Raw genomic sequence first — 23,159 nt, 5'->3', positions numbered from 1 at the left:
AGTAGAATTGAAGAATGAAGCAGTTTTCTTGCTATGAACTGCGAGAACCAAAATTGACCCCTTCTATATGAAGGCAAGTCATTTCGTTGTTCATGCAAACTGAGACTCTGAGGCCAAACTGTAGCTTCGCGAGCTGTCTCCAACCAAGAATTGATATGTTCCACTAACAAGCTGCCAATTTTGCGTTACGGTGTTCCAGACACTGATCTCTTTGCGCGTCACATCGAAAGTGACCTGGGCAGCTTGACCAGGCTGCAAGTATACTTTGCTGAAGCCTCGAAGTTGTCGAGGTGGCGATGGGAATTCCTTTGAGCTTGGGAATGCGACGTACAGCTGAGCGACTTCTGCACCAGCGATACTGCCAGTGTTCGTGACTGTGGCAGTGACACGGTAGAGAACATCCCACAAAGATGGGTTACCACCTTGGCCGCCACCAGCAGGACTTGGCGGTGTGGCATTCTGGGCTGGGTACGGGTAAGAAGCTCCAGGTTTAGCCAGCTCTGCAGAAGTGATCCATGGGTAAATGTGTAACTTGTTGGGCCGCACAAAGTCCGCAGGGTACACGGCGTCTTGCGCGTTGAGGTTGCCGGTCGGAATCCTGAGCGCTGGTGGAGCTCCCTGTTTGAATGACGAGCGTGGCGCGTAGGGAGCACTTGAGACACGAACTCCCTGGCCGCCAGTGATGGAGAAGGTGGTGTACGATAGCCCGTAGCCAAAGTGGAATCGTGGCTCGATCTTCTTGGCATCAAAGTGCTTATAGTCGATATTCAAAGTCGAGAACTTTTGCTGAGGAACTGGGCCATTGGGCTCGTAAAGCAGAGGACCGTCGTCGGTTGTGTAGTCTGACGCCTTTTTGGCAACTGTAAAGGTCAATTTTCCGGAAGGATTCGAGTCGCCGTAGAGCACCGATGTGAGGGAGTTGCCAGATTCCTGACCAGGCAAGCCGGCAAAGACGACGGCCGTGACATTCTCGTGATTGATCCAAGGCTCCATGATGATGGCTCCCACGGAGTGAACAATGACAATGGTGTTGTTGCAATTGGCAGCGACAGTCCGCACCAGCTTGTCGCCTCCGTGCCAAGCAGTCAAGTTGTTGCGATCACCCTCGTTGCCATCAACGGAAATGTAGCCCTCACCGGAATCAGAATTGATGAACACCAACGCAGCGTTTGCATACTTGACAGTCTGATTGATTTTGTCGTAAGCGTAATTGTCAAGCACATCCTGGACGAGTGAGCCTTCCTGACGAGCACGAGCAGAAATGGCCTCAAGCGGTGTGATCAAATAAGGGAATTGGCATGACCCTGAACCCCAACCCATGGCCAGTGTCCCATTCAGTCCGCCGCGATCATTCCAACCGTTTGGTCCGTAGGCATCTGGTCCCGCATCCATTCCAGCGATGGCAAGCGATTTGATATTCTTCAATGGCAATGCGCCCCGCTCATTCTTCAGCAAAATGATGGACTCTGTTGCAACCTGTCGAGCAATCTTTGCATGATTGCCGCGCACATCAACACGTTCGTTGAGGACAGTCTGAGCCGCACCTTCGTACACGTAGCCGACCCGATCATTGTTGAAGGAATCAAAGTTGGGCTTAGGATAAGATGTGCTGTTCTGATTGTGCTGGAAGTAGGTTGCCATAATGCGAATGGCCATGTCATTCAGACGTGTCTCTGGAAGCGTACCATTCAAGACAGAAATAGTCAAGTTGGGTCCAAACCAACTCAAGCCGTCTGAGAAGCTGTTCCCGTCTCCAGGCATCAACATATCTGTGCCGGCCAAGTAAGTTGCAACGCCACTGTGAACTGCTCCCCAGTCAGACACGACAAAACCCGCAAATGCTAGTTCATCCTTGAGCAAGCCGTTGATCAGTTTTGAGTTTTGACATGCGTAACTGTTGTTGATCTGCTGATACGAGCACATGATGGATCCGACACCGGCACGGACAGCATCGGCGAATGGTGATAGGTAAAGCTCGTGCGTGACTCGGTCGTCCATGTTGGCAGATAGAGATTGGGTGACATTGATTTTATGAGTCTTGAATCCATTGCTCTCTGGTGCTTGACGGAAGTGTTCCTGCTCATTGCCAAGGAAATGTTTTGCGCATGCTGTGACGCCTGTACTTTGAATACCCTTGACTCCTTCGTACATGCCTTGACCACAAAGGTAAGAATCTACTGCATAGCCTTCCCAGTTACGGCCACCCTCAGCAAATGTGCCGAGAGGTCCACAAACTGGTCCCAATTGAACATTGGCACCTTTGCCCTTGAATTCTTCACCCATGGCGACTGCATGAGCCCGGAAAAGAGATCTGTCCCAGGTCTTGGCGACCTGGGAGAGTGCAGGGAAAGCAGTGACATAGTCGGCAAAACGTACTCCAAGAGGTGCATCTTGTAGACATAGTCCAGGGAATCCAAGGCGGGGAACAGAACCTGTCTGCCCAACACAAGGGCCTTGAGTCCAGCCGGTTCTACTGTTAGCGAGATATTTGAAGCGCTTGTGTCTAGCGTACCCAGTAGTAATATTGACTTTTTCAACTAGCGTAAGTTTAGAGACAAAGTCTGCAGCTGCAGCATAAGCAGCTGACCAAGAGCCATCTGGGCCATCAGCGGCAAGAGGTGATGGATAGACTGGCGGAGAAACATAATTTTGCCCAACATCTTCAGAGAAGGTTGTGGAGTCTTGCGCTCTTGTCAACGGCAGAGCAATCGCCAGAACAAGCACCGCAATAAAGGTCATGATGAAGGAAACGCAAAGTATTAAACGCTTAGGTTGAGCACGGAACTTGATGAGTTGCTCTTTGAAAGCTTTGCGAAAGGGTACTGTCTCGATTTTATGCTCTGGCATAAAAGTTTCCGTTGAGGTTGCTGTGCGTGTGACTCTGTGGGATGATGACGATCCTGGGGTGCAGACCGTGGAAGATCTGCGACAGGATCTCAAGCCCTCAAGCCTCAAGACAGACTCTGAATCTTACAGCTGTAACTGGCGCGCCTTTTGGAGATCTTCAGGTGCCTCAGGTCTTGCGAATACGATACGATGAAGCAAACTGACGCGACCAACTGTCAGCTTGACTTTGATAAACTGGTATAGGTGTCAAGAAGAGCAACTTGGGCGTTGAACACGTCAGCGGTAAGTCCGCTGCGCCTGCAGACTCCTGAATCTCGTCCTGTCCCCTGACTCCCTGAGTGGCCACTGGGCACTGAAGCCACTGATCAGGTGCGCCATTTTAGGCTAAAACCCCCACAAATTAAGATTCGGGAATTGAAGCCCCCGGGATGTGCGCCGCTGCACAGTGACGACTGCGACATTGCAGATACAATTAGCCAGCTGCTTTCGTACACGAGAGCATAATGCAGCATTAATGCTACATAGACAGTCAGCCACAGGCCGGAGTTACACTTACACATGGCGTCCCGGAGATCTGAAGTTACATCTCGTACTGAAGATTTTGTCGGCACCTGCACAACTTCAATCACAGTTGGCTCTAGGATAGGCAAACAACCATGAATGCCAAATAGAAGTCTCGAGCTCGTGTAGAATCAACACCAAATATTCCGAACAAATAGGCCAAAAGGGGTCTTTCACCGACGAAGGCTACGGCAGGTATTGTCTTCTCTGGTCAAGCATGTGGGGAGTTGCCACAGGTCTTCATAGCTTGTTGAACTCTAGATGCGCTAAATCAAGGACAGCATCTTCGCCCGAAGAACGCTTTGGCGTCTTGGACAAAGCCGTGGTTCAGAACTCCCAAGCGAGTTGATCAGATGGGCATGGAAATGTGCCTTCATAGCGAGGATAGTAGCAGTAGTCTAGCAGTGTCAACTAGGAATGCATATTATGCAAATGCGCGATATAGTATCAGACTATTGATTCAATAAACAATCTACTTGCATTTGGCAAACATGTCCATGATTGTAGAGTACAAAACCAGCATGAGACCACCGCCAGGTGCCAGTCGGCTCACTATCGATTAGCAACTTGCGGCGTAGAGGGCAACTTACCCTTCGGCACAAAGCCCTTGTAGAGGGCCTTGACACCTTCTTCGCGGGCGACCGTGAAGAGAGCTGGAACGGCCCAGTTGTACTTCGGTACGGTACCTGGGCTTTTAGCAGCTCCTTGGATTCTTGACTTGACGACATCGAAAGGTGTGTTGAGGATGGTACCTACAGTTCCACCGACAGTTCCTGCTGCAACATTGTTGAGCATCTCCCCTCCTTTGCTCTCGGGCTTGGGCAATAACGCCTTTACTTGAAATATACTGTCGTCAGCGAAGTTTGAGTGTGATAGAGGGGCTGTACCATCCAAAGTAGCCTGCGTTCCAAAAGACATGTCGAAGCATAGTTGATTCCAGGCCATTGTACAAGCTCAGCACACCTTCAGTCGCAATAATCTTCTTGAAGCAGTCAAATGCGCCCGTATAAGTTGAACCGACAGCTTGCAATCTGATTTTGATGAGTTCAAATGGAACGACAACAAAGGACTCTGTCGCTCCTGCTGACGCTCCAGTGAGTACCGCAAGTCCCTGCGTTGTCTTCTCCGCGTTGAACTGCTTACGCCAGAATTGGCCCCAGTAGTCATTTGCTGCAAACTTCGTTGCCCTCTTTGGTGCTTCCATCGCAAGTGGCGCCTATCTATTAGACAAACAATGACAGACAATTCTGCTTACATAGATACCGCGGTAAAGAACAGATGTACCCTCCTTCTTCACGATGGTACGAAATGCACCTAGCATTGAATCACCCTTCGTGGTGGACAACTGTGCTCGTGTCTTCAAGACATCTAGAGGGTACAGGAGAAGAATCTCGGTGATTCCAGCGACCGCTCCGGCAACAAAGGAGTCCATGCTTGCAGTACTAGCTGTGCCTCGACGTAGATGTGTCTTGAATGTCGCCCGACGTTAAATCTGCTCGAGATTGTGATCTGCGCGTTATCAAAAGTTTGGCAGCCGGCCGAGGTCGGACACGACGGACAGCCTGAGTCAGATGGAGAGACATTTCAATTCCATGTACTTTATAGTCTGGCAATTTATGATGAGAAGGCTATGCCAAATCTACCAGCGGCCCCTTCTCGAAAGCTTGCTTGGCCATATCACAAAGCACGTCGTATTCCCCGCTTGCTTCACACATTTCCCTAAATACACTGTCCTTTCCTTGCAAGAGCAGGTGTGGATGATTGAATTCTCGCAGCTCACCAGCATCAAGCACGAGAATCTTGTCATAATCGACAATTGAACGCAGCCGGTGTGCAATCGTCAAGATCGACGAGTGCTTAAAGTTGTGTCGGATGGTCTTTTGGATCTTGGCGTCGGTGAGGTGATCCACGCTTGCCGTGCTCTCGTCCATAAGAATGACGCGAGGCATGCGGAGTAAAGCTCGTGCAAGACATAGCAATTGCTTCTGGCCTTGCGAAAGATTGTTGCCGCCTTCAGCAATCTGGGTGTCGAGGTTGAAGAAGACGTTGATGTTTTCATCTCCTCCTTGAGCGACGCTCGATGCCGAGGACTCGCCAATGAGATGAACACGACGCAGCGCCTCAAATATTTCCGAGTCGGTGTGTTCCCCGAACGGATCCAGGTTATACCGCAAAGTCCTTTGAAACAATGTTGGATCTTGCGGTATGATGGTCAAACCCTGTCGAAGCTCACGAAGACCGATCTTGGTAATGTCAATGCCATCCACGGTGATGCGACCACTCGTCGGCTCAATCAGCCTGAAGAACGCAGTCGCAATGGTGGACTTGCCGGCTCCTGTTCGACCAACAATACCAATCTTGGCACCAGCCTCAACCTTGAAGCTGACATCCCTAATCACGGCAGGCAATTCGGGTGCATACTGAAGCACGAGATTTTCCACCTCGATGACTCCCTTGCTTGGCCAACCTGCAGGTACGCGATGTGCCTCGACAATGGCAGGAGCTTCCTGCTCGACCTCGAGGTACTCGTCAATACGCTCAACGCTGTTCATAGACATTTCGAGCATGCTGTATAGTCGCACACACCATAGAATATGATCTGTAAAGCTGATTGCATAAGTCAGCGAGATACCCGCCAACCCAGCATCGAGCCGGTCGACATTCAAGATAACGAAGACAGCAGCGAAGAAACTGACAAGTGCACCACCCAAATCCACTCGGACCGACAACCATCGGTTGAGTGCCCACAAATAGTAGAAAGGTCTGTTGTTGGTGTCAATGTTGTCCAAATTATCGCGAATGAAGCGCAGATTGTCACCATATGCACGAATGGTCACAACGCCGGCAAGCGTCTCACCAAAGTGTTGGTATATGGGCGATCGCGTCACCGATTCGAGACGTTTCAATTCGCGAGAGCTGCGAATGTAGAATGCACCAATCACTGTGTAGAGTGCTGTGATGACAACACCGGCAATGAGGAACCCTGGCGTAATCAGAGTAATGATAATCACCGTCATGGTGATGGTCAGTGCGTCATGCAAGAATGCAAGCGCAATCATCGCGAGTTCCTGGTCAATGGTCTCGAGATCTTTGCTGAAGCGGTTCAAAATTTGTCCCATCGGCGTCTTGTCGAGGAAGCGTGCCTTGGCATGTACGATCCGATCAAGAAGCTGTTCGTGTATATTTTTGGATGCACGAATCGAACCAAAGCTGACGATGACGATACGTGCAAAAGTCGCAACGCAAAAGAAGAATGCAATCAAGGCATAGATGCCGAGGTAGTAGTTGAGGTTTTCGTTGTCTCTTACCTTCTTCTTCATCTCTGAGAAATCAGTCGTCTGCAGTGTGAGAGACACAATCTCTCTTGCTGTTTGCCACAAAAAGAAGGGCTGCGGTGCCGTCTCTGGGCCTCGAGCTTGCACAAGAACCGACGTGACATGCCGTGTAGCGTAGCTGGACGCCCACTCGCGGGTCCAGTAGCTCTGCAAAACATCTAGTCCTCGCTGCGCAAGAAACGAGGCACTCATAAGTGTCCAGAACGGGAAGCTACCAAGCGCTTTGGTGTACTTGCCATAAACGGACCACTTGACACTCCCAATAGCACGCGTTTCTTCCTGCGACTGAGCATTGGCCTTGGCCATATCTTGTAATTTTTTGGCTTCAAGTGCATCTACGATGACATCGCCCTGTTGCTCCTCAACGACATCCGTGATACGCACTTGCGATGGAATGCGCGAAGGTGCGACACTGCCTGCGCGAGAATTCGCAACAGACACGGCTGATTTGAGGGCTTCATCGTCATGCCCAAGGCTACCACGCTCAACAACATCACTCGGACGTCCCTGATCGAGGAGTTTGCCATTCTCAAGGACAACCACAAATGCTGCTTCTGGCAGGCAAAGCGCGACATTGTGCGTGACGAGAATGCGGGTACGATGCTCCACCAATTCACCAGTGAGTCCATGCCGGAAAATCCACTTCGCCGTGTGGGAGTCGACAGCAGAGAGACAGTCGTCGAGCAATAAGTGGCGAGCACGCGAGTAAAGTGCTCTCGCGAGTGACACGCGTTGCTTTTGACCACCAGACAAAGCAATTCCCTTCTCACCAATCAGCGTTTGGTCTCCATGATCCAAAATGTCGAGATCGCGTGACAACGCGCAGGCCTTGATGACGCGCTCGTAGCGTACTGCATCGTACTCTGACGCAAACAGAATATTGCTGCGAATCGTGTCATTCAGCAACCAGGCTTGTTGAGCGCAATATGCTACTGAATCAGTCAATTCGCTGCCAGGCAGGATCGTTGCGTCCTCTCGATTCCTTGGACCAGGCAGGAAAGCATCTCCCTTCAGTGGCGTCATTTCACCCAGCAAAGCCATTAACAACGAAGTCTTGCCAGACCCTGTTGGTCCTGAAACGATGGAAAGTTCTCCAACAGGGAATTCGATCGACAAGTCCTTGATTTGGAATGCAGTTGTATTGCTTTGTGTATCCAGATCTTTTTGACTAGCCCAGGTGAATGTGCCCTTGACAAAGCCAATCTTGGGACCTTCCGTGGATTTGGGCTTTTTGAGGTGATCGTACTTCTTCGTCTCCTCCTCCGACAAGAATGCACTGACACGGTCGAGACTGACCTTTGACTGCAATACATTAGTGATCATGTCTGCTAGCTGATCCAGCGGACTGCGCAACACATTGAATAGTGACAATGAAGTGAAGGCGACAGAAGCTGTCAAATCATGGTGCGCCAATTTTGTGTAAGTGAAGAACGTCAGTAGCGTGATCAAGACGGGCGAAGCATTCCAAGTGAGCGAAGAGATTGAGAACATGATGAATCGCCTTCGCAACTGTTTGAGCTCTGCCGCTCGGCACTCGTTGATGTCCTTCTTGAATGACTCTTCCCATGCAAAGTACTTGATGATGCGAATTGAGTTGAGCAGCTCATTCATGCGATTGATTCGGATATCTGTCGTCTTCATGAGTTCTTCTTGGATGGTGCTGAATTGTTTTGAGATGTAGTAGTTGAGAGGCAGCAGGAAAATCATGGCGAGAATACCAGCAGCTGCAGACCATCCCAAGATACTGTAAAGCAAACCAATCGCAATAGTCAACTCGATCGGGACTGAAGCAATCAGGTAATGCAGGTAGGCGCAAATTTCAGAAACCTTGAATGCGTCAATAGCCATGAGGTTGATGATTTGACCATTATTTGCTTGGCCGTCATCTGCATCTCCATCGCCTTGCGCTGAGACATCTTTGCGTCGAAGCGCTTTTGCGTAGACTTCGCCAATGATAATGGCGCGCAACCTGATGCAGATGCGTCGACCAATAAACAAGGCTTGGCCATTACCGACTGTGCTGAAAATGGAACCGATAAGCAAGCCAGCGCAATACAGCCATGCAACACCGCGTGGCGTGTCTTGTGGATCCTCCAGGTATTCTAGAATCTTCTTGAGCAACAGAGTAGGCGCAAATGTGAAGATGGAGAATAAAAGAGCCCATACCGCTTGCGTCAACAGCAATCCTTTGAAATGCTTGAATAGTTGAATCGTCAAGTTGGAGGCCTTCTTCATGGTTGTGAAATTGCCGAGTACTTCTTGCGCGTAGTCGTCATGCCTCAGGTCCCATACATTTTCCATGGTATGCGCTTTGAAGTATCCGTTCCAAATGACTGGATTGACCCAATTGAACGCAGCAATGGAGAACAAACTTGCGAGCGGTTCTTGAGTGGGTGGCAAACCCTTCTGTGAGACTTTGCGGTATGGCTCTTCTCTGAATCTATATGTGATTGAGATGAGCAGTAAAATGGAGACCAATGCAAAGTTGATGCTTTCTGCAACCATTCGTACCTGCTTTGGTTGCCGCAGTATAGCTGATCGCAACTCAAAGAACGCAAGGGGAAAGGTCAGAAACATGAGCAAGACAATATGCGTGAAGAGAGTTCGCGTCCAAGAAGCACCGAGTAGCCTGAGGTTCTTGATCGTGACGAGGGCCAAGACGTACACCCAAAAAACGGCTTTGACAATTGATGCGCGCTGATGCTTGAGCAAGACTGCGCATGTTATATGCAGTGCCACCAGACCTGCTGCTGCAAGGATCTCCACAGCCTTTGTGACGCGTTCTGTACTGGGCCGTTCATAGTACTCGTTTGATGTGACGTGTGGCAACTTATGACTCGCTCTTGCGAATATCTCTGCCTCATCTGCATCGGAAAGATCCGTGTCTATGCTGCTTGAGTCAACATGCTGATAGTCTCTACTGCGGGACTCTGCGAAGTGCCGAATCAGGGCGGCTGTGAGGAACAGAAGTGATAGAAGGAGGATCGCTCCAGGAATGAGAGTCTTTATGTAGCTAATGTCAGCGGTTGTTGGCGAGGTTGAGGGACACACTTGTTGCGTATGCATTTTGAAAAGTCATCCACCTAAAGTCAGCATGTTTCAGGGTTGGATGAAGCACATACGCGCCATATGCGACCGTGACAAGAGGGAAAATGCATGGCAGAGGGCCTTTCGGCGGGTTGGTCTTGAATTGAGCTTCTAGTTGAGATCATGCAAGGACAGGGTGAAAGCGAATGAGGCTGATGCGATGCTGCCTGTTGCAGTCTCTGTTTGCAGCTCCCTGAGGCCGGGTGTAGTGCCTTTAAATGGTGATGATGTCTTGTCGTCGCGAGATTTTGAAAATTGGAATTTGCGGCAGAGATCCTGTAAGGCCTTAGGATCCTTACGTCGCTGCTCCTCCACTTTCACCACTCAAGCGACTATACGTATGTAGTAGGCCTGAGAATGAGATGTGGAAGAGATTAAAGTATCGAAAAGGTAAGAAGAGAGCATATAAAGGAGCTGCCAGCACAGCAAGTCCGGGAGCACGTGCTATGCCATCTGATCGGTGAGGCCTCCGAGCTGATGTGAGGTCGCATCTCACCCTGCGGCCTTACAGATCCGATCTGGTGAGTCATGAGTCATAGTAAGATTGCTCACAGTCAAGGGGCAGCACAGAAAGGACAGAGTGAACCGCTTGCAGGGCGAAATTGGATCTATGAACGCGACCGGACCTGGGGCTCCCATTTATTGATCCTGTCATGTTAGTAACCGTAGCTTCAAGATCAGGCAAAACGTACTTCTCACGAACAGTGCTGTACGGTTTGTATGCGCCGAACGTGCCGGTCGGGTTCTTCCGCCACTTGATCTCCCAGGGATACTGCTCCGTTGCTAAAGCCGCATCCTCGCTCGGCGCCTTGTTCAATGTGTGCGCGAGCCATGAGTACCAGCCGGGCTCAATCTGTGATGCCTCATTTGTATAGTCTGCAAAGTCGACCCATCGGTTGCGGAATGGAACTTCAGTCTATGTCGTCAGCAATGAAGTCAAGGTAGAAAATGCCGTACGGGATCCTCATAGTACTTGTTGCCCATCTTATCAATGCCGACGAGTCTGCCGGCTTTTGTGTCGCCGACATGCTGCATCTGGTGTGCTGCTTGGCGGAATCCAATCTTGCGCAAGTTTCTGAAGGTACGCGTGATGCTCGACATGGCTGTGAACTGAGCTATAGGCTGCTGCTGGAGGAGATCTGGAGGTGTACTTCAGTTGGTTGTCGCGATGCAAACACGTGTGTTTCTGTTCCTGAGCCAAAATTGAAGTTGACTCAATCGACTCTCTTCAGCTTCCCTCGCTTTACTCCCTCTCTACTCTCTGTCTATTTGTATAGCTGCATGCTCAGAAGTTACGCATGCATCAGGTATAGCTCGCTCACTGTTCGCTGTATGTCGACCCAAGCTCCAAGCTATGACCCGAGCTATCGTCATCTGTGTATCAAGCTCGACAAGCTTGCACCGCGCTTCATGCTTCCCTCGCAAGCTATCAAGGTGCTCTACACACCCGCTGAATTTTATGAAACATTGAAAAGCAAGATACGTAAAGCTAGACGGCATGTGTTCTTGTCTACGCTGTATATTGGCCCTTCCGAGCATGAATTGGTGTGTGTTCTCTAAGTGGAGGGCAATGCTGACTGCAGATTGATGTGCTCCACGACGCACTCGCAGAGAACCGGACTCTCCGTGTATCGATCCTCACAGATGCTCTCAGAGGAACAAGAGAGGCACCCAGACCCTGTACTGCATCTCTCCTGGCTCCCCTCGTCAAAGAATTCGGTGATCGAGTCGAGCTTCGCATGTATCATACGCCCAACCTAGCCAAGTTGCGCAAATCACTCATTCCCCGGCGCTTCGACGAAGGCTGGGGCTTACAACATATGAAGCTTTATGGCATGGATGACGAACTCATCTTGTCTGGTGCGAACTTGTCGAATGACTATTTCATAAATCGACAAGATCGTTACCACCTCTTTTCGTCTGCGCCACTCACAGGATTCTACAAAGCTGTACACGATGCCATCTGTTCCGTAACTTTTGCGGTCCATCCGGCAGATAATGCAAGCGGATTTACGTTGGACTGGACATCTTCAGAGTGCCCTAATCCTATCGAGTACCCTAAACGCTACAAGGCATTCACCACGAAGCTGATCCAGCAACTGTCTGCCCCAGCGCCCATGGAACATTGCGAGTTTACAGAAAAGGTACCTCAGCCAACAGTCGTCTACCCACTCTTACAAATGACGCCACTCCTTTCACCTGGTGCAACAACAAACACGGAACAACCTACCGTCAATCTCGTCCTCGACTTGCTCGCGGGTCTGCCGAATGCAGCATGGCATTTTACAGCCGGCTACTTCAACGTCTTTGACGAGTACCGACAACGACTCTTCACAGCACTTGGTCGGGGCACCATTATTACTGCATCTCCGCAAGCGAATGGATTTTATGGTAGTCGTGGGCCATCGGGGATGTTGCCAGCCGGCTATACGCTCCTTGCCAAACGCTTCTTGAAAGAGCTCGAGAAGCTGCCACCAAGGAACAGAGGGTCAATGACGCTCAAGGAATGGACGCGAGGCAACTACGGTACACCTGATCGTTGGACCTATCATGCAAAAGGCCTCTGGATACAGCCAGATACGACCGAGTCACACGCCGGTCCGTCGCTGACGTTTGTCGGTAGTTCAAACTTCACGCGGCGATCTCAGAATCTTGATTTGGAGGCGACGGCGTTGATTATTACGGCGGATGCAGAATTACAGGCTGCATTGAAGCAGGAAGTAGCGCACCTGGAGAAGTACGCGAGTTCCGTTGATAAGGCAGCATTGGAGACGCCTGAACGGAGAGCAGACCTCAAGACGCGAATATCACTTTGGCTATGCCAGAGTATGTTGTAGAAAAGGACATTCTTGCATCTTACCGTCGACCAAACTTGATTTTTGGTGGAACTTTCAGGGTAGTGTTTGCGAGGGATGTAGTCAGATCCTGCATGCCTACATCCTCTTGCTCGGGCTCAAGTAGATACTCATCGTGCGGAACAGACTTGAACAAGTCTTCAATCGCGCGTGCCTGTAGGTCACTCGCACTTGGTTCCGTAGACGTCTTCTCCTTAGCAGCTCGTCTCTGTGCTCTTGTAGGTTTGCTTGAGCCTTCTTGATGGCCTTCTGCCTCAACGCCCTGCATGGCTTTTCGTCGCTCTACATTGGCTTGCTGAGGCTTTTCACGGTACAGCAAGCTTGGAGTACCAGACTTCAAGCCATTCGATACAATGTTGAATCGAAATGTTTCTGGATACGCATGATCCTTCACAAGATGCCGTCGCCTTTTTGAAGCACTGGGGAAGGTCTCCCTACAGACCTCGACAAAACATCGAAAGACAAGCTCACCTCGCGCCAGCCGTGCCTGAAAGACAGGATCATGATGCTCCTCGATGTGCAGATTCTGAAAATGTGCATTCGGAAAGGGCAGCTGACACACAGGACAACGCGTTGCATGCTTCGCTAGATGCCGTTCAAGGCTTTCTATCGTATAGAATGTTCGCGGCTTGATGTGGCAGGTGGGTGGATCACTGCATACCATCAGCGGCTCTGGTTTAGCATCAGGTTCGCGTTGCCCACGACTCCATTTGGCTCCACCTGGTAGCTCCCGCAACTGCTCGTCTTCTGAGCTCTCAGGATCTTCTTCATGGCTGCGCTTCGCCATGCATGTCAGATGCGCGTGAAGTTGAAATTCAAAGACGCGACCAACCGACATTTCAACACCTCGACCTCAAGCTAAATCTACTCATTGGCATCATGGCCCAAGAGAATGGCAGCCATGGCATCTCCGCAGATGAAGTCGCACTTTACGATAGGCAGATCCGACTCTGGGGCATGGCTGCTCAAGAACGTCTCAGAAATGCGCATATCCTCGTGGTCACCATCCGCGCGCTCGCCAATGAAGTCGTTAAGAACATTGTACTTGCTGGTGTAGGCGCCGTGACGCTACTTGACCATGAAAAGGTCTCTGGAACAGATCTTGGCGCACAGTTTTTGGTGCAAGAGGAAGATCTTGGCAAGCTACGCGCCGAAGCAGCTGCTGAACGGGCACGCAAGCTCAATCCACGTGTGCAGATGCATGTCGATACTGACAGGCTCTCAAGTAAGGATGCTGCCTTCTTCGGCAAATTTGACGTGGTCGTTGTATGCGATGGCACACTGCCTGACCTGCTACGTATCAATGAAGCTTGTCGTGCTGCTCAAAAGCCATTCCTCGCAGCAGAGATCCCGGGTATGTATGGCTACATCTTCGCAGACTTGCTCGAGCATGAGTATGTTACAGAAAGAGAAGAGACAAAGTCCACGGGCGAGCGCCAGAAAGTCACAGTACCGGCAAAATCATCCTACAAACCACTTGCGGATTCCATGAAGGTTGATTTTGCCAGCAAACTTCGACCGAAGCTGCGGAAGAAGGTCTCGCCACTGCTTCCAATTCTCATGTCAATGCTGAGCTGGGACAACGACGACGCACATGACGCAGAGCACACGTACGAAAAGAAGAGTCAAGAGCAGGCTCGAGTGTTGGGACTCGCAGACTCCTGCGTCACCGAGGAGGTGGTACATGATGTGTCCGAGAGTCTTGGCTGTGAATTGTCACCAGTTGCTGCAATTGTGGGTGGCATTCTTTCACAAGATGTGCTGAATGTGCTCAGCAAGCGAGAGCAGCCGGTGGACAATTGGTTCATCTACAATGGCGAGACTGGCGAGGGTCCTGTGTACAGGCTGTGATTCAGCTAAACAGAGACGCTCATACCGCCAAGAATTGCATCTACCTCAGGAAGTACTAGCGATGTTATCCAGACTCTACTGCATCCTCGCTGATGATTTGGCTTTCTCTTGCGATACTAAGGGGCGAATTGGCCCTAAGTGCACATTCCACCCACAGTCGCTACGAAGTTGGCAAGACCTCCTCATCTGAAGTCGGCCCAGCTGTTCGCGCCTTGAAACGACGACTCGGCGCGCCATGTGCTCGATAGATAGGCATCGCGAGACTGCTTTCATGTATAAGCGCTTGCCTTAGTGAATCCAGGCGTAGACTCAGAATGTCCTTCAGTCTCCGCCGAGGCCGAACCCGTCTTAGCTTCCACTCTTTCGTCCCATCTCGCGTCTTTGGCATCTGTGGACTGTCTCCGCTGGCAAGCTACCCTTGTCATCTGGTCAATTAAGACTCTCGCCTCGTCACATGCTTACACCACTGATCACCTGAGCATATGGACTGAAGATGGACACCACGTGCAAGCAACTACTATTCGAAAGAAGCAAAAGCAGGCTTGACTTTCGATACGTGCAGGCCTCTGAAACCCCAGAAAGTAGACAGATATTCTCATACACACAGCACTACTTGGTTCCATGAGCACATGACATCCCATCTGAATGGGACTCATCTGTTCGCGCTACGACGACAACGCGATGCGCCTCTACTATGCTACTTGTGGCAGATTCGTGATGATACACTGCCGCCAAGTACAAGCGCTGTCTTGAATAAGACTTGCACAGATCAGAAAGTGATCCAATTTAGCTAGTCGCCTTCTGTGCAGAATGGTGCGGGATCGCACGACAAAACGATCACTGCAGACGCTTCCAGCCGGAACGCTAAATCGCATCTTCTCATACTTGGATGTGTACAGTGCCGCCGCGGTCGAGCATACCAGCAGGCGCTTCCGGACCATTTTTCAATCAAAGGAAACGCACGTCTCTCGCAGGGATAGCGCGCTGCGCGGCTGCTAACGTCAGGCCTTACAAGACTATTCGAATCCGCCTGAGCGGCATCGAAACGCTGCCAGAAGGATGGACGGAGAAGGGATTCTTGCGTTTTAATTTTGGCTCCATGACTTGGCTTGGCACCGTAGGATGTGACGAATGCCGTAGAGCGGTAGGACCCTTCGCACTTATCAAGTAAAGGAGACTCCAATATCAGGCAAGCCGACTAACGCCTGCAGAACACATTGTTGCGCGGCTTGCGCAATTCAAATCGCACTGTCGTATGATCAAGCTCTTGCCCGTCTACTGCGGCTCCAACCCGATTTGGCGGAAACGAATGCTCGTGATTTGCTTCAGTTGATACCCAACATGCTCAATCCTACAATGAAGCGATGGAAGCTTGAGCGCTGTCTTTTCGCACGGGATGCTCTCAATTCTATTCACGAGCGATACCGCGCCTCTGGTCTATCGATCGTTGAGTTTGCCAAAACGCAGCCGCCAAGCCTGCTGCAAACTGCTCTTATCCAGCGCATTGACAATTGTTACGAGGACGAAGTGATGTCGAACGCAAGTCACGATGATTTAAGTAAGGGTGCGACCATGGCACGCAAAATGCAGCTCATGCAAATCTTTGATGTATGCTTACGCAGCAGCACACTACTGCATTTTTGAATATTACTGATCTCCCTCTAGCAGAAGACTTTGCCTGAGTCGCTTCGCCCCTACCTCGGTAAAATGGCAGCTGCCGATGACTTGGACTATTGCGAAGACAAACTGGCATCTGGCCATCACATGAAGCAAATCCTCGAATATGTCAAGCAGCGGGAGGATGGGCTAGCCTGGAGGAGAAAAATGGAGCAGCTCATGCTGGTCTGGGTATGGGCTTTACCGTCGAGAATCAAAGCTAATTGAAGTATATACGAGCAATCAAATCCAGATTCAAGGAGTTACCAGAGAAGCTCCGTACCCTTCTTGGTGATGCCGGCAAGCAAGACAATCTCCTACAGAAGAGATTGAATGACGAGATAAATTCGATTTGTATGGCAACAGTACTCTTTGAGCTTTGGGTGCAAATGAGTAAGATCAACCAGAAGAGAAAAGAGGGGGCTCCCCGCGCCGTCTTTGATCTGGTTGTGGCTCACCAGCTGGCAGACAAAGATGGCAAGTTGACCACTTCTGATGGTCGCCATTTTACTGCAGAAAGCCAATTCTTCCAGGTTAGTTCTCTTTTGTTTCAAGCACGATCATCTGACACGTAGCTTCGATGCGACACTGACTCCTGCTATGGCACATTCACGCATCTGGCATCCGTCTGGGATCTCGTCAAACACATGCATACGCACAAGGCGCCATTCAAGCATCAGCTTTGGTTTGTGCCATTGATTGACGCAGATTCACCTCTACTGAGAATCAAATCTCTGAGGAAGTATTACGTTCCGGGGCATTACTCCCGGCATTTGGATGCACCAAGCACTCGACCCATGCATATTGACTACCACACTGGCGATTACGATGGTGAACACTCCCACCCCGTTTCCAATTACTCTGACGAGGCCGCCGAACACTGGTCCGACGGCGAAGACCTTTCTCAAGCTGATGCAAACGGAGTTGGGATGAATGAGAACGAGTCCGGTTCGGGAGAGGACGAGTACGTCTCTGCTGCTGATCCTATGTTGGAGTAGGCTGCAAGCTTCTGGTCCACATGCATCTCTTCCGGGAGCTTCTCAGACTAGATTGGCATATGATTACTACCAGCAATGAAGTGTGTTAGAAAGTGAACCGCCCCGTGTTTCAGCTGGGCGGATGAGAACTTCGAGATCCTGCAGGGCTCGATATTGGGTACAGGAGGTGTCTCCTGATGAGGACTGACACCTGGAAGCAGCCTAGAAATTGGGGTTCAAAGAACTGCAGCGTTGTCCTCTGGGGACTAGTCACTTTTGGCTCAACGGGAATGCGATGCGAAGTCCGAATAGGTCTGACAAAGAAGACTCCCACCTGAATATCTTCACATCGCCGACCGAGCTTCGACAACGACGCACTGTCGCCAAGTGATCGGTCTGCTTCGAAGGAGGACTAGCGCAATGGGGCAAAACTCGCCACATCGAACGCATGCTCATGCACCAACATGGTGCGCAATTGTACACCATGACGATTGCTGCAGGCGCTTTCAGCCGGGATCCATAAGCTCATATCTTCTTACATGGAATCTAGGATCCCTTCAGTGCTACTCCTGTCGAGCGTTCTAGTAATCATTCCGTGATATTTTCCTCAAACGAATTGCAAGCGTCTCTCGCCCAGTCAGCGCCGTTGCTGGCGTTAGACCCTACAAGACTATTCGCGTTCGCATAAGCGGAGTCAGATGAAAGATTCCAGGAACGAGAAAAGGGTCGGGGGACTGTTGTCCATCTTGGCCTTCAGTTTGCGTCGAGGTCAAGTCCGGTTTGGCCTCCCGTCTACGCCTTGGCCCTCAGTTGCCGTCTTGGTCTCCATTCCATCGTCACTTCTCCCATCTTCGGAATCTTTCACCAATCTCCGCCGGCAAGCTCGCCTCCTCACAGGCTTACACTCCTAATTACTTGGGCACGTAGACTGAAGACCAGATAAGCACCAGGTGCAAGCAACTACTATCCAAAAAGAACAAAATAGGCTGGGGTTTCGATGCGTGCAACCCCAGGAAGTAGGCAGATATTCTCGTACAATGAACATTTCACCTGACTCCAATGAGCAAATGTCATCCCATCTGAATACGACTCATCTGTTCGCGCCATGGACGAGAACGCGACTCGCCTCTGCTTGTGGCAGGTTCGATGATATACTGTCGCCAGGTACAAGCGCTGCCTTCGAAAAGACCTGCACAATTTCAAAAGGTGATTCAGCTGCACTAGCGGCCTTCTGTGCAAAATGGCGCGGAATCGCACGAGGAAACGATCACTGCAGACGCTACCAGCCGCAACGCTAAATCGCATCTTCTCATACTTGGATCCGCACAGTGCCGCTGCGGCCGAGCATACCAGCAAGTGCTTTCGGGCTGTCTTTCAATCAAACGATACGCACGTCTCTCGCAGAGATCGTGCAGCTGCTAACGTCAGGCCTTACAAGACTATTCGAATCCGCCTGAGTGGCATTGAAACGCTGCCAGATGGATGGACGGAGAAGCAATTCTTGCACTTTATGCTTCCAAGCCGAACATGGTCTGGCTCTGAAGCATGTCTCGAATGCACAGCGCCGTCCAAACCCTTCGCATTCATCAAGTAAAGGAGACTCTTTTTCAGACAAGGCGACTAATGCCTGTAGACTACATTGTTGCGCGGCCTGCGCAGCTCGAACTGCACTGTCGTACGATCAAGCTCTCGCCCATCTACTGCAGCTACAACCCAATATGGCAGAAGCAGATGCTTGTGATTTGCTTGAACTGACGCCCGGCATGCTCAATCCTACGATGAAGCGATGGAGGCTTGACCGCTGTCTTTTCGCACGTGATGCCCTCAACTGTATCTACGAGCGATTTCGCGCTTCTGGCTTATCGATCATGGAGTTTGCTAAAATGCAGCCGCCTAGCCTGCTTCAAACTGCTCTTATCCAGCGCATTGACAAGTGTTACGAGTACAGGGTCATGCTTGACGCAACTAAGCATGATTTAAGTGAGGGTGCGACCATGGCACGGAAAAGGCAGCTCACGCAACTCTTTGACGTATGCTCACCCTGCTGCATTTTTGGCAAGACTGACCTCCTTCTAGCAGAAAAAGTTGCCTGAGTCACTTCGCCCCTACCTCGGCAAAATGGCAGCTGACTATCACAGCCATAGGGACTTTTGCGAAGACGAAATGGCAGCTAGTGATCACGACCTCAGGGACTATTGCAAAGACGAACTTGAAGACCTAGCCCCAAACATGAAGCAGCACCTCGAACTTATCAAGCAGCGAGAGGATGGGCTGGCAATAACGACAAAGCTGGAGCAGCACCTGCTGGGCTGGGTATGGACTTGATCGTCGAAAGTCAGAGCTAATTGAAGTATATACGAGCAGCCAGATCCACGTTCAGGAAGACACCAGAGAAGCTCCGTGCCCTTCTTGGTGATGCCGGCAAGCAAGATAATGTCCTTCAGAAGCGATTGAACGACGAGATAAATTCGATTTGTATGGCATCATTACTCTATGAGCTTTGGAACCACATGAGTACCATTCAAGTGAGGAGGAAAAGGGGGACTTCCCGCGTCAGCTTTGATTTGGTTACGGCTCACCGGCTGGCAGGCAAAGACGGCAAGTTGACCACTTCTGATGGTCGCCATTTTTCTGTAAATGGCCAATTCTTCCATGTTTGATCTCTTCTCTTTCAAGCAAGATTCTCTGACATGCAGCTTCGATGCGACACTGCCTCCTGTAACGACACATTCAATCATCTGGCATCTGTCCTAGATCTCGACCAACACACGCTTTTGCACGACGAGGAATTGAGCTATTTTAGCCGTCGGCTTTGGTTTGTGCCATTGATTGACGCAGATTCACTTCTACTGAATATTGAGTCTTTAGAGAAGTACTACATTCCGGGACATTACATCAGGCCCCTTCCCTTGGGTGCACCAGGCACGCGACCCATGCATTGTGTCAACGGGTGGGCTGAGCACACCACTCGCCATTACAATGACGAACACTCCGAACCCGGTTCTTACTACTCTTACGAGGATCTCGAAGACTGCTTCGATAGCGAAGAAGACGATTCTGACGCTGAAGCAGATGGAGTTGGGATAATTGAGGTCGAGAACGAGTCGGTAGAGGACGGATATAGCTCTGCAGATGATCCTATGTCGGAGTAGGCTATAGGCTTGTGTTTCACGTGCTTCTATTCTGGGCGCTTGTCAAGTTCATTAGCATATAAATATAACACTAGCAAGGAAGTTAGGAAATGAGTGAATGGTCTCGAATCTCAGCTGGCCCTGAGCTGGGAGGAAAGACGAACAAGACTCCCATCTGAATATCTTCACACCGAAAGACAAGCGAGCTTCGACATCGACGCCTTGTCGCCAAGTGCACGGTTTTGCTTTGAACGAGGACTAGCGTAACTGGGCAAGTCTCCTCACATCGAACGCAGAAAAGAACCAACATGGTGCAAAATTGCACAACGAGGCGTTTGCTGCAGGCGCTTCCAGCCGCAACCCGAAAGCTCATATTCTCTTACATGGATCCCTTCAGTGCTGCGACGATCGAGCGCACTAGCAAGAGTTCGTGATGTTCGACAGTCAGACGAATCGCAGGCGCCCTTCGCAAAAATAGTGCGCCAGCTAATTGCAGACCGTACAAGATCATACAATCCCGCATGACCGGCATCGAAACACTGCCAGAAGTCAGGACATGCAGGCATCTGAGCCACACAGGGAGTCGACCGACACCTTCATATCCTCAGCACTACTGTGTCCCCAGTGCGCAAGTGATATTCCATCTGAACAGGACACATCACGAACGACAACGCGACGCGGGTTGCCCTCATAGTCGAAATCGATTATACACTGCCGCCAATCGCTGCCTTGAATAAGACTTGCGCAATCTCAGATAGTGGTTCAGCTGCGCTAGCGGCCTTCTGTGCAAAATGGTGCGGAGTCGCACGACAAAACGATCACTGCAGGCGCTACCAGCCGCAACGCTAAATCGCATCTTCTCATACTTGGATCCGCACAGTGCCGCCGCGGTCGAGCATACCAGCAAGTGCTTTCGGGCTGTCTTTCAATTGAACGATACGCACGTCTCTCGCACAGATAGCGCGGCCGCTGACATCAGGCCTTACAAGAATATTCGAACCCGCCTGAGTGGCATCGAAACGCTGCCAGAAGGATGGACGGAGAAGCAATTCTTGTATTTTATGTTTGGGCCAGATGTCCCTTCAACCTGTGACGAATGCCGAAGGGCGGAAAGATCATTCGCATTTATCAAGTAAGTAAAGGAGATTTCAGCATCAAGCGAGCCGACTAATGCCTGTAGAGAACAATGTTGCACGGCCTGCGCAATTCAGATTGCCCTGTCGTACGATCGAGCTCTTGCCCATCTACTGCAGCTACAGCCCGATTTGGCGGAAACAGACGCTCGTGATTTGCTACAATTGACGCCCAACATGCTCAATCCTACAAAGAAGCGATGGAGGCTTGAGCGCTGTCTTTTCGCACGTGATGCTCTCGATTCTATTCATGAGCGATACCGCGCTTCTGGTTTATCGATGATTGAGTTTGCCAAAACGCAGCCGCCTAGCCTGTTGCAAACTGCTCTTATCCAGCACATTGACAAGTGTTACACGGACTGTACGATGTTGGTAGCATCTCGTCAAGATTTGTGGAAGGGTGCAACTATGGCATGCAAAATGCAGCTTACGCGAATCTTTGACGTATACTGACTTTGTTGCATTTTGAACAAGACTGACCGCTTGATAGCAGAAAAGGTTGCCCGAGTCACTTCGCATCTATCTCGGCAAACTGGCAGCCAAAAACCGCGGCAAAAAGGATTATCGCAAAGACGAACTTGAAGTCATAGCCCAAAGCATGGAGCAACGCCTTATCCTTATAAAGCAACGAGAGGACGGGCTGGCCTTGAAGAAAGAAATGGAGCAGCACTTGCAGGTTTGGGTATGCACTTTACTTCTGATGGCCAAAGCTAATCGAAGTATGTACGAGCAATCAAGTCCACATTCAAGAAGACATCAGAAAAGCTCCGCGCCCACCTTGGTGTCGCTGGAAAGCAAGACAACCTCCTGCAGAAGCGATTGAATGACGAGATAAATTCGATTTGCATGGCAACGATCCTATACGAGCTTTGGACGCAAATGGACACCATGAACGAGAAGAGAGGAAAGGGGACTCCCCGCGCCGTCTTTGACTTGGTTGCGGCTCACCGCCTGGCAGACAAAGACGGCAAGCTGACCACTTCTGATGGTCGCCATTTTACTGCAGAAGGTGAATTCTTCTATGTGAGTTCTCTTCTCTTTCAAGCAAGATCATCTAACAAATAGCTTCGATGCGACACTGACCGCTGCTATGGCACATTTATGCGTGCTGCTTCCGTCCAGGTGCTCGACCAACACATGCGTGCGCACAACACGGATCGCAAGTACCAGCTTTGGTTTGTGCCAGTGATTGACGCAGATTCGCTTCTACTGGAAATCGACTCATTGAAGAAGTATTACGCTCCGAGACAGTACACCACGCCTGGTAGGTTCCGTCCTTTGAGACCACCAGTCACTCGACCCTCGCACGTTGACCACAACTGGGCTGAGCACCGCACTGGCGACCACGATGACGATAACTCCGAAACCGGCTCCTATCACTCTGAAATTGGGATGATCGAGGCCGAGTACGAGTCAGTAGACGACGAGTCTAGCTCTGCAGATGATCGTATGTGGGACATAGGTGTAGGCTTCTATTTCAGGTAAGCTTTTCTTCCGGGCGCTTCTCAAGTAGATTGGCAAATCAATATCACTAGCAAGGAAGTTAGGAAATGAGTGAATGGTGTCGAATCTCAGCTGGCCCTGAGCTGGGAGGACGAACAAGACTCCCATCTGAATACCTTCACATCGAAAGACAAGCGAGCTTCGATAACGACGCACTGTCGCCAACTTGACGCCAAGTGCACGATTTTGCTTTGAACGAGGACTAGCGCAACTGAGCAAGTCT

The 23,159-nt window shown here is 50.5% G+C and overlaps 13 protein-coding genes across 13 annotated transcripts; 7 read left to right on the top strand and 6 right to left on the bottom strand.

Annotated features, from left to right (window-relative positions):
* Positions 1 to 90: 90 nt before the first annotated feature.
* On the bottom strand, positions 91 to 2,739 carry BCR37DRAFT_349226 (beta-1,4-glucosidase; the record flags this gene model as incomplete). Its single annotated transcript, XM_040867910.1, has 2 exons — positions 91 to 2,470; positions 2,513 to 2,739. 2 exons carry the CDS (start codon positions 2,737 to 2,739, stop codon positions 91 to 93), a joined length of 2,607 nt encoding a protein of 868 aa, XP_040724132.1.
* Positions 2,740 to 3,842: 1,103 nt separating this feature from the next.
* Positions 3,843 to 4,938, bottom strand: BCR37DRAFT_381442 (mitochondrial 2-oxodicarboxylate carrier). Its single transcript, XM_040869697.1, has 4 exons — positions 4,664 to 4,938; positions 4,296 to 4,624; positions 3,999 to 4,255; positions 3,843 to 3,960 (listed from the first exon to the last, which is right to left on the bottom strand). Exons 1-4 carry the CDS (start codon positions 4,838 to 4,840, stop codon positions 3,881 to 3,883), a joined length of 843 nt encoding a protein of 280 aa, XP_040724131.1. The 5' UTR covers positions 4,841 to 4,938; the 3' UTR covers positions 3,843 to 3,880.
* A 14-nt stretch (positions 4,939 to 4,952) lies between these two features.
* Positions 4,953 to 10,190, bottom strand: BCR37DRAFT_381441 (uncharacterized protein). The gene is made up of 3 exons (XM_040869696.1): positions 9,866 to 10,190; positions 9,795 to 9,826; positions 4,953 to 9,756 (listed from the first exon to the last, which is right to left on the bottom strand). The coding sequence occupies exons 1-3, from the start codon at positions 9,953 to 9,955 to the stop codon at positions 5,037 to 5,039; spliced, it is 4,842 nt and encodes a 1,613-aa protein (XP_040724130.1). The 5' UTR covers positions 9,956 to 10,190; the 3' UTR covers positions 4,953 to 5,036.
* A 199-nt stretch (positions 10,191 to 10,389) lies between these two features.
* Positions 10,390 to 10,996, bottom strand: BCR37DRAFT_381432 (putative NADH-ubiquinone oxidoreductase subunit B17.2). Its single transcript, XM_040869695.1, has 3 exons — positions 10,788 to 10,996; positions 10,523 to 10,746; positions 10,390 to 10,478 (listed from the first exon to the last, which is right to left on the bottom strand). Exons 1-3 carry the CDS (start codon positions 10,929 to 10,931, stop codon positions 10,439 to 10,441), a joined length of 408 nt encoding a protein of 135 aa, XP_040724129.1. The 5' UTR covers positions 10,932 to 10,996; the 3' UTR covers positions 10,390 to 10,438.
* A 166-nt stretch (positions 10,997 to 11,162) lies between these two features.
* BCR37DRAFT_403199 (uncharacterized protein) lies at positions 11,163 to 12,667 on the top strand (the record flags this gene model as incomplete). Its single annotated transcript, XM_040871982.1, has 2 exons — positions 11,163 to 11,375; positions 11,414 to 12,667. 2 exons carry the CDS (start codon positions 11,163 to 11,165, stop codon positions 12,665 to 12,667), a joined length of 1,467 nt encoding a protein of 488 aa, XP_040724128.1.
* A 367-nt stretch (positions 12,668 to 13,034) lies between these two features.
* Positions 13,035 to 13,265, bottom strand: BCR37DRAFT_338885 (uncharacterized protein; the record flags this gene model as incomplete). Its single annotated transcript, XM_040867314.1, has 1 exon — positions 13,035 to 13,265. A coding segment is annotated over one exon (231 nt), but the record flags the coding sequence as incomplete, so codon positions are not given.
* Positions 13,266 to 13,564: 299 nt separating this feature from the next.
* BCR37DRAFT_403198 (uncharacterized protein) lies at positions 13,565 to 14,536 on the top strand (the record flags this gene model as incomplete). The annotated part of the gene is made up of 1 exon (XM_040871981.1): positions 13,565 to 14,536. The coding sequence occupies one exon, from the start codon at positions 13,565 to 13,567 to the stop codon at positions 14,534 to 14,536; it is 972 nt and encodes a 323-aa protein (XP_040724126.1).
* A 561-nt stretch (positions 14,537 to 15,097) lies between these two features.
* BCR37DRAFT_381427 (uncharacterized protein) lies at positions 15,098 to 15,487 on the bottom strand. The gene has a single exon (XM_040869694.1). The coding sequence runs from the start codon at positions 15,475 to 15,477 to the stop codon at positions 15,229 to 15,231; it is 249 nt and encodes an 82-aa protein (XP_040724125.1). The 5' UTR covers positions 15,478 to 15,487; the 3' UTR covers positions 15,098 to 15,228.
* A 390-nt stretch (positions 15,488 to 15,877) lies between these two features.
* On the top strand, positions 15,878 to 17,190 carry BCR37DRAFT_394051 (uncharacterized protein; the record flags this gene model as incomplete). Its single annotated transcript, XM_040871401.1, has 4 exons — positions 15,878 to 16,144; positions 16,202 to 16,384; positions 16,423 to 16,725; positions 16,768 to 17,190. 4 exons carry the CDS (start codon positions 15,878 to 15,880, stop codon positions 17,188 to 17,190), a joined length of 1,176 nt encoding a protein of 391 aa, XP_040724124.1.
* Positions 17,191 to 18,288: 1,098 nt separating this feature from the next.
* BCR37DRAFT_82906 (uncharacterized protein) lies at positions 18,289 to 19,620 on the top strand. Its single transcript, XM_040872500.1, has 5 exons — positions 18,289 to 18,558; positions 18,598 to 18,759; positions 18,803 to 19,199; positions 19,246 to 19,482; positions 19,538 to 19,620. The coding sequence occupies exons 1-5, from the start codon at positions 18,410 to 18,412 to the stop codon at positions 19,583 to 19,585; spliced, it is 993 nt and encodes a 330-aa protein (XP_040724123.1). The 5' UTR covers positions 18,289 to 18,409; the 3' UTR covers positions 19,586 to 19,620.
* A 239-nt stretch (positions 19,621 to 19,859) lies between these two features.
* On the top strand, positions 19,860 to 20,321 carry BCR37DRAFT_388358 (uncharacterized protein; the record flags this gene model as incomplete). The annotated part of the gene is made up of 1 exon (XM_040870613.1): positions 19,860 to 20,321. The coding sequence occupies one exon, from the start codon at positions 19,860 to 19,862 to the stop codon at positions 20,319 to 20,321; it is 462 nt and encodes a 153-aa protein (XP_040724122.1).
* Positions 20,322 to 21,279: 958 nt separating this feature from the next.
* Positions 21,280 to 22,063, top strand: BCR37DRAFT_381419 (uncharacterized protein). The gene is made up of 2 exons (XM_040869693.1): positions 21,280 to 21,436; positions 21,483 to 22,063. The coding sequence occupies exons 1-2, from the start codon at positions 21,397 to 21,399 to the stop codon at positions 21,884 to 21,886; spliced, it is 444 nt and encodes a 147-aa protein (XP_040724121.1). The 5' UTR covers positions 21,280 to 21,396; the 3' UTR covers positions 21,887 to 22,063.
* Positions 21,692 to 23,054, top strand: BCR37DRAFT_83384 (uncharacterized protein). Its single transcript, XM_040872502.1, has 4 exons — positions 21,692 to 21,794; positions 21,924 to 22,115; positions 22,154 to 22,442; positions 22,521 to 23,054. The coding sequence occupies exons 2-4, from the start codon at positions 22,032 to 22,034 to the stop codon at positions 22,916 to 22,918; spliced, it is 771 nt and encodes a 256-aa protein (XP_040724120.1). The 5' UTR covers positions 21,692 to 21,794; positions 21,924 to 22,031; the 3' UTR covers positions 22,919 to 23,054.
* The last annotated feature ends 105 nt before the right edge of the window (positions 23,055 to 23,159 follow it).

This window comes from Protomyces lactucae-debilis, assembly GCF_002105105.1.
Source record: "Protomyces lactucae-debilis strain 12-1054 chromosome Unknown BCR37scaffold_14, whole genome shotgun sequence".
Classification (NCBI taxonomy): Eukaryota; Fungi; Ascomycota; class Taphrinomycetes; order Taphrinales; family Protomycetaceae; genus Protomyces; species Protomyces lactucae-debilis.
The sequence above is the reverse complement of the archived record's forward strand: the minus strand, read 5'-3'. Positions and strand labels throughout refer to the sequence as shown.